General features: G+C 51.7%; 1 protein-coding gene across 1 annotated transcript; it reads left to right on the top strand.

Moving 5' to 3' along the window:
• The first annotated feature begins 701 nt into the window (after positions 1–701).
• LOC128138373 (olfactory receptor 14A16-like) lies at positions 702–1637 on the top strand. The gene has a single exon (XM_052779664.1). The coding sequence runs from the start codon at positions 705–707 to the stop codon at positions 1635–1637; it is 933 nt and encodes a 310-aa protein (XP_052635624.1). The 5' UTR covers positions 702–704.
• The last annotated feature ends 6586 nt before the right edge of the window (positions 1638–8223 follow it).

The raw sequence follows: 8223 nt of genomic DNA on the forward strand, positions 1-8223 counted from the left end.
CATTTCCAAGGGCATTTTTCAAGGGGAAGGTCGAAGCAGTGATTGCTATAAAGTTAAGGATCTTTCCTGAGTCTGTGTTTTCAGTTTCCTACTCTTGTGAAATTTTTGAGACAAATGGAAAAGGAGCTGTCATGCTTGAACAAGTCCCTGAGACTCCTGAGCTGTAACTTGGAGTGATCAGTAAGTCTGATAGGAGCCTCCTGAAGTAGAGCACAGGGACTGAGAACAACTGCCTGGCTGTGCTGGTGTCTGGCAGGTGGCATGCACAGCTGGGTAAGGGTAACTCTCTCCTGAGTGCCCAGCTGCCTCTAACCTCCCCCCTGTCTCCTAAACACTCTTTTGATTGTGGTTTCTTATCCCTGGGAGTGCAGATGCTGACAAGCACTTTTACATTAGGAGCAGTTTCCTCTGACCAATTCAAACACCAGGACTGACCCCCTGACAGACAACGTTCCAAGAAACCCACTGCTGCAGAGCAGGGCTGACTCCTTGGCAGCCAATGGGCAGAGGGCCTGATCCTCACAGCACACTCAGCCAGCAACTACCAGAGCTCCATCCACAGAGCTGAGGAGAGATCTCGCTGAAATGGAAAAAAATTCAGTGAACAAGTATTATGAGAAATGGCTTTGATTTTAATCAGAGGATAATCCCCTAATTTGTCACTGCCCTTGCCTCCTTCAGTGCTCCACATCCAGAGGCAGCAGATGTCCAACAGCAGATCCATCTCCGAGTTCCTCCTCCTGGCATTTGCCAACATTCGGGAGCTGCAGCTCTTGCACTTCTGGCTCTTCCTGGGCATCTACCTGGCTGCCCTCCTGGCCAACGGCCTCATCATCACCGCCGTAGCCTGTGACCACCGCCTCCACACACCCATGTACTTCTTCCTCCTCAACCTCTCCCTCCTCGACTTGGGCTCCATCTCCACCACTGTCCCCAAATCCATGGCCAATTCCCTCTGGGACACCAGGGCTATTTCCTATGCAGGATGTGCTGCACAGGTCTTTCTGTTATTCTTTTTGATGTCAGCAGAGTTTTATCTTCTGACTGTCATGGCCTATGACCGCTACGTTGCCATCTGCAAACCCCTGCACTACGGGACCCTCCTGGGCAGCAGAGCTTGTGTCCACATGGCAGCAGCTGCCTGGGGCTGTGGGTTCCTCAATGCTGTGCTGCACACTGCCAATACATTTTCACTACCACTCTGCCAAGGCAATGCTGTGGACCAGTTCTTCTGTGAAATCCCCCAGATCCTCAAGCTCTCCTGCTCAGATGCCTACCTCAGGGAAGTTGGCGTACTTGGGATCTCTGCCTTTATTGCATTTGGGTGTTTTACTTTCATTGTGCTGTCCTATGGGCAGATCTTCAGGGCTGTGCTGAGGATCCCCTCTGAGGAAGGACGGCACAAAGCCTTTTCCACCTGCCTCCCTCACCTGGCTGTGGTCTCCTTGTTTGTAAGCACTGGCCTTTTTGCCTACCTGAAGCCCCCCTCCATCTCCTCCCCATCCCTGGACCTGCTGGTGGCAGTTCTGTACTCAGTGGTGCCTCCAGCTGTGAACCCCCTCATCTACAGCATGAGAAACCATGAGATCAAGGATGCCCTGAGAAAACTAATGACTGGATGCTTTCAGAAGCAATAAAGTTCCTGTTGTTTTCTGCATAGTACTCATATCTCATTACAGGCCCATCCTGTCTTCTGATGTTTTTTTTAGGGTAATTTTGGGTTTTGAGTGCATTTTTTGATTGCTCTTTTTGCTTTGTTTTACTTATCTGCATTCTTTCCACAAAGAAATGCCTTTATTCCTCCGGTTTCTAATCCAAAGTTTATGCAGCTTTTGTATGCCCTAGGGGCTGTGCAAATGAGGAGCCATACCCTCTGTGTGTTTAAACAAAATAAAGGGCCCTGCAGTGACTTGGTTTTTTTGAGATCCTTCCTCCAAGACCTCTGCAGCTGCAGGGAGCAGTGCCTGTGTGCAAAGGGGAAGAAGAAAAGAGTCCCGGCACAGCAGCACTGCCAGGGAGCACCAGCGCTTGGTCTTTCCCGAGCTGCTCTCTTCCCACTTCCATGCTTTCCTTCTGAACCCTTGGGTTGGTGGAACGTCTGAGTGCTCTTCAAGCTTGGTTGCAGTCCTGCTGTGTGGCAGGCCTGTGACCGCAGGCAGGACAGGCAGTGGGCACTTGTGTGACAGAGCTGGCCTCCATTGCAGCATTTCCGTCATACAAGGGGATCTCCTCAGGCCTTGTGCCACAGATGCCCCCCAGCCCTGGGGCTCAGCCCTCTCCACCCCCGAGGAGCTGCTGTGCCCTTCAGAGGGTCTGGGGCTGTGGGGTGAGTGCCCAGAGCTCTGCCGCACCCTGTGGTGGGCACTGCTGTGGGGCCATGCCAGACTGGGCTGCAGTGGGGAGAGGGCAGGGGAGGTGGAGACAGGTCAGAGGAGGTGGGAAGAGTTCATGGGGAGCTGGTCTGTGCTGGAAAGTGCCCAGGAGAGAAAAATATCACTGTATAGCTTGCAGTGTGTGACCATGCAGGGGCAGGACTCACATGGGGGTTTTGTCGTTCAGAGCCAGGGCTTGCGGCAAGCATGGAAGACATGCAGGTGTAGGGGAGAGGAGGAGTCTGGTCTGTGCCTTTGGTGGTGTGGACAGACAGGGAAGGTGGCTTAGGGCCTTTGTCACTCCCAGCATCTCTTTTTGGCCATTTGCAGCACTTGGCGGTAACCCCAGTTTTACAGGTGAGTTTTGCTGTGAGGCTATCTCCATCTTCCTGCTGGGCCAAGAGCTGGTTTGGGGGAATGGACAGCCCTGCCCAGCCTCGCTCCTTCCCCAGACCCTGGCAGACCCTGGAGAAGAGCTGTCTGCAAAACCCCATGTAGGACAAGGCTGCGGCAGGGCATGGGTCGGGTGCTGGGGAAGCTGCAAAAGTAGGAGGGTCATGGGGGAACTGTGACCTGAAGGCCGTCATAGGGATCACAATGGGGGGAACTTTCCCACCCCTGACTCTACCTTCTCCCATGCTGTGCCTGCAGAGTGGGGCTGTAAGACCACGTATGGGCAGTGGGGCTGGGCCAGCATAAGGACAAGCCATTGACATAGGCCATGACGCAGCTGCCAGGAGGTGTCAGCAAGGACAGGTCCAAAGCAGGAATTTCTGTTGCCTTTGTTGTGGAGGTATGTGTGTAGGAAAAGAAAAGCTCACCTGGAGATGCTGGTGGCAAGGGAATTCAAAAGCAAACAGAAGAGCTTTGGTCACTTCTGAGAGACCAAGGCTGAACAAGGAAAATGCAGGGCTGCTGCTGACTGGGAAAGGTGGTTTAATAACAGCAGACACAGCTGGGGCTGAAGGAATGAATGCCTGCTGTGCCTGAGTCTTTCCTGAAATGGTCTCCAGGCCCCTGTGCTCAGGGAAAGGCTTCAAGGAAGAGGAGAGCATGCATTGGCATGAAACTCGGGAAATCCCACAAGGACAGATGCCAGTCTCTCTCCCTGCAGGGGACTAACCCTGGCAATGGCACAGGCGGGGGGCTGCCTGGCTTTTAAGGAGGCGTTTTGGAAAGGTCTTGGTGGACAGTGAGATGGACAGGATGCAGCCGTGTGCCGTGGCAGCAAGGAAGGACAGGAGCACCCTGGGCTGTACAACCAGGAGCACGGCCAGGTGATGGAGTGGAGGGATTATACCACACACTGTGTCCAGATTTCAGATCCCAGTACAGGAAAGATGTCGGCAAGAAGGAGCCAGTTTTGCAAAGGACCCTCATAATGGTCCAAGGCAGGAGCACTTTACCTGTGAGGAGAGGCTGAGGGAGCTGGGCTTGTCCAGCCCGGAGAAAGGAAGATCTTGGGCGAAACATGTAGCAGCATTGCAGTGTTCCCAGGAAGACTGAGTCAGGCTCATGTCCATGGTACAAGACACAAGCACAAGAGGCAATGGGCTGAAAGAAGGGGGTTAGTGTACATACACAGAAATACATTTCCAACATTTCCTTTTCCACGTGCCTCCCTCACCTGGCGGTGGTCTTCCTCTTTATCAGCACTGCCATGTTTGCCTACCTGAATCCCCCCTCCATCTCCTCCCCATCTCTGTACCTGGTGGAAGCAGTGTGTATTGGGTTTGTGTGGCAAGGTTTGGGTAGGAAAGGTGTTGCAGGCGTGGCTTCTGTGAGAAGCTGCTGGAAGATTCCAGTATTTCTGACAGAGCCCATACCAGCCGGCTCTAAGACGGACCTGCCGCCGGCCACGGCCGAGCCAATCAGCCATAGTGGTAGCGCCTCTGTGATAACATATTTAAGAAGGGAAAAAAGTTGCAGGACACACAGAAACGGCAGCCGGCAAGAGAGTGAGAACATGTAAGAGAAACAACCCTGCAGACACCAAGGTCAGTGAAGAAGGAGGGGAAGGAGATGTTCCAGGTGCTGGAGCAGAGATTCCCCTGCAGCCCATGGGGAAGACCATGGTGAGGCAGGCTGTTCCCCTGCAGCCCATGGAGGTCCACGGTGGAGCAGATATCCACCTGCAGCCCATGGAGGTCCACGGTGGAGCAGATATCCACCTGCAGCCCGTGGAGGACCCCACGCTGGAGCAGGTGGGTGCCTGAAGGAGGCTGTGAACCCCTGGGAATCCCATGCTGGAGCAGTTCTTGAAGAACTGCAGCCCGTGGGAAGGACCCACGTTGGAAAAGTTCATGGAGGACTGTCTCCCGTGGGTGGGACCCCACGCTGGAGCAGGGGAAGAGTGTGATGAGTCCTCCCCCTGAGGACGATGAAGCGGCAGAAAATAACGTGTGATGAACTGACCATAATCCACATTCCCCATCCCCCTGTGCCGCTGCCAGGGCATAGGTAGAGAATCCGGGAGTCAAGTTGTGCCCAGGAAGAAGGGAGGGGTGGAGGGAAGGTGTTTTGAGATTTGGTTTTATTTCGCATTACCCTACTCTGGTTGATTGGTAATAAATTGAGTTAATTTTCCCCAAGTTGAGTCTGTTTTGCTCGTGATGGTAATTGGTGAGTGATCTCTCCTGTCCTTATCTCAACCCACAAGCCCTTTGTTATATTTTCTCTCCCCTGTCCAGGGGAGTGATAGAACGTCTTTGGTGGGCACGTGGCATCCAGCCAGGGTCAACCCACCACACAGTGCTATACTCAGTGGTGTCTTCAGCAGTGAATCCCCTTATTTACAGCTCGAGGAACCAGGAGCTCAAGGATGCCCTTAAGAAAGTGATTTCATTGACATTTTGCAGCAGTGAGAATATTAACACCTCTCTCCACAAATGATTCCCAGACTATCTGATTCTAGGCAGGGGTTTGTTGCTTTTTTTTTGTTTGATGTGTCTTCTTGTGGTTGTTTTTTTTTCTTTTTCTTTTTTTAATATCATTATAATTATCATTATTGCTGCTGTTATTTTTCATTCATGGTTTTTATGTGTCCCCACAAATATTTGCATTTGCATCACTACCTCTCAGTCATGTACCTACTTTGCATGCATAAGTGCCCCTGGTGCCCTTATAAAAGTATGTTTAACACTGGCTCAGAGTTAGCCTCTCTCGTAGCAGCTCTGTAATCAAATGGGATCTTGCTGGTGCCCTGCTTTCATGCCAGGCTCTTTCTCCAAAGAGGCCTGAAGAACTGCACCCCTGAAATTCCTCTTCCTCCATGTGTTCAGGACTAAAAAGCTTAGTGTCTGTTTGTGAGCTTTAACAGACACAGGACTCGATTTAGGAGTCACCAGTTGGTATCTGATGACAGGCGAGATGGTGAGTGTAATTGAGGGATGTACCCAGGGCTTTCCACAGGTGACATTAAGGACACTCATCCTCTAGGAGGGGAATCTGGAACTGCCTGGAGAGCACAGTGGTTCTTCCAGGACTGCATGTTGCCAGGGTTGAGTGGGTAGAGAAGAGCTCTGCACAGATGGGGTTTGGGGCCTGAAGAAGAGGAAATGTGCAGACCTCCTCTGGGCACTCTCCAGTTCCTCCCCACCTGTCTACAGCAGGAATTCCCACCGAGGGACACACTAGTCTAGGTGTGGCCACACTGCGGCTCCCTGGAGGGGGATGAGAACTCCGGATGCCTGGGTGCCGCACTTTCTTCGCTTCGACAATCTAGGGAAAACGACGCATCGCCAGGGACTCGCCCTGGGAAGAAAACGGACTAACACAGATACTGTGGATCAAATGGTTTCTCTGTTTATTAACTGCGCAACACTCGGTTATATATGTTTCTAGTATCTACTCACGCATAAGCCATTTGTTGATTGGTTAACATGTGCTGTTCACGTGCTTAAACAATAGTGTAATTGGATAAAGTCTTCTGATCACGCGAATAGTTTCCTCCGCCTGCATGCTGTCTTGCACTCTGTCTTCCGTCACGTCGCCCTCCTGTTATCACTCACGTATGCCCGACCTTGATCTACTTTTTGTGCTTACTTCAGCAAACTTATAACAAAGAACAGTGATGTCTTGTGCTAGCAAACAAAGAATAACAGTTGTGCCTTATCCAGTTTCAGTGCCTTATGCAGTTTCCTTCGTTCTCCCACAATTTCTCCCACACCTGGGGTGGCCATGCTCCTAATGCAGCCCCAGATGCAGTTGACCTTGTTCATGGTGAGCATGCACCACTGGCTTGTATGGTGTCCCTCGTAGTGCTCAGGTCCTTCTCATGGGGGTCACTGCTCAGCCAGTGCGGACCCAGCCTGCCCTGATATATGGGGTTATTCTTCCCCCTGACGCAGGACTGGCCACTTCTCTTTGAAAAACTTGAGAAGTTTCTATTGGCCAAATCCCAGAGTTTCTCAGGGTCTCCCTGGAGTGAAGTTCCATTTTGCCGGCTGTTAATATTTGTGTGCAGATGGCTCACCCTGATTGTGGTGAGCCATCAACACAAGATCACAGCGTGAGAAGTTGCAGGACACTACAGCTAATAAAAGGAGTTACTGGGTTTGTACTGACCAATGTAGGAATCAGCACAACAACCATCTTAGAAACACCACACGAGGGTACAAAGCCAGAAAAGCCAGGGCCAGCGGGGAAGGAGCAGAGTTGGGCTGTTTGTAGAGGAATGTGTGAGGATGATCAGAGGAGAACTTGGGAGGGAAAAGAAGGAAAAAGAAAACCAGAGGTTAAGCTCAGCTATGATGAGGCCTGCTTGGGGTTACCTGCCAAGCAGCCCTGCATCCATGACTTCAGTGGGACAAAAAAGCCACAGCTGATCACTCCAAACTTATGTCTGCTTACTTCCATGGTCATGGGGAACCTGAGTGCTATCCCTACCATCATCAAGGGAAGACTGGTGGTGGAAGAAAATGCACAATCATTCATCCTGGAAAGGATCTTGGGAGGTCTGTAAGCCAAGCAAAACCACTGTCAGTGGAGAAAAGAGAAACAAGGGCTGGGTTGTTTGTCTGCTAGGCTGTGTTAGTGGAAAACTTAGGCCTCTATAGACATGCATAACAGTAGTCATCTCTCCAGGAGCTGACCTGTGGCTCTCCATTTATCCATGAGCTGGCCTTGGGATCGCCTCATCCCTCCAGTTCTCCCACGCACAAACACACACACGTCTCTCTCCAGCACAGAATCACAGAACCACTGAGGCTGGAAAGCAGCCAGCTTCCACCTTCTCTGTGCTTCCTCTTCATGCTTGATTTTTGTCAGGAGCTCCTTTCTCACCCACACCAGCCTCCCGCAATGTTGCTTGACTTCCTGCATGTCCCGGTGTACTGTTCTGGTGCTTGAAGAGGAGATCCTTGACCATCAAACAGCTCTCCCCTCTTCTCTGCAGGACCATATCCCATGGGATACTGCCAAGGATGTCCCTTGGCAGACCAAAGCCTGCTCTCCCGAAGTCCTGCTCTTTGCCTTGTTCCCTTCTCTCAGGAACCTCAACTCTACTTTCTCACCCCTGACTGTTACACCCCTGCCCAGCTCTTCCTTGTTTCCAAGGATGACGTCCTGCAGGACACTCCCCTTCACTGGCTCCTCACTCACCCTTGTTGGGAAGACATTGTCAATGAACTCCAAACACCTCCTGGATGGCTTTCGCCTTGCTATGTGTCCCCTTCAGCAAATGTTGGGATAGTTTAGGCCTGCCATGAGGACCGGGGCCTGCAAACAGGAGACTTCTTCCAGTTGTCTGAAGAAGGCCTCATCTACTTCCTCTTCCTCATCAGGGGCACCGGCGAAGACATCCACCCACCACAGGGTTGCCCATGACCCTTCAGCTGTCATCTGACTCATC

Source organism: Harpia harpyja, unplaced genomic scaffold, assembly GCF_026419915.1.
Source record: "Harpia harpyja isolate bHarHar1 unplaced genomic scaffold, bHarHar1 primary haplotype scaffold_39, whole genome shotgun sequence".
Classification (NCBI taxonomy): Eukaryota; Metazoa; Chordata; class Aves; order Accipitriformes; family Accipitridae; genus Harpia; species Harpia harpyja.

Bases quoted from the DNA above. Each gene is read 5' to 3' on its own strand.
- LOC128138373 (XM_052779664.1), top strand. From the start codon at position 705: ATGTCCAACAGCAGATCCATCTCCGAGTTCCTCCTCCTGGCATTTGCC.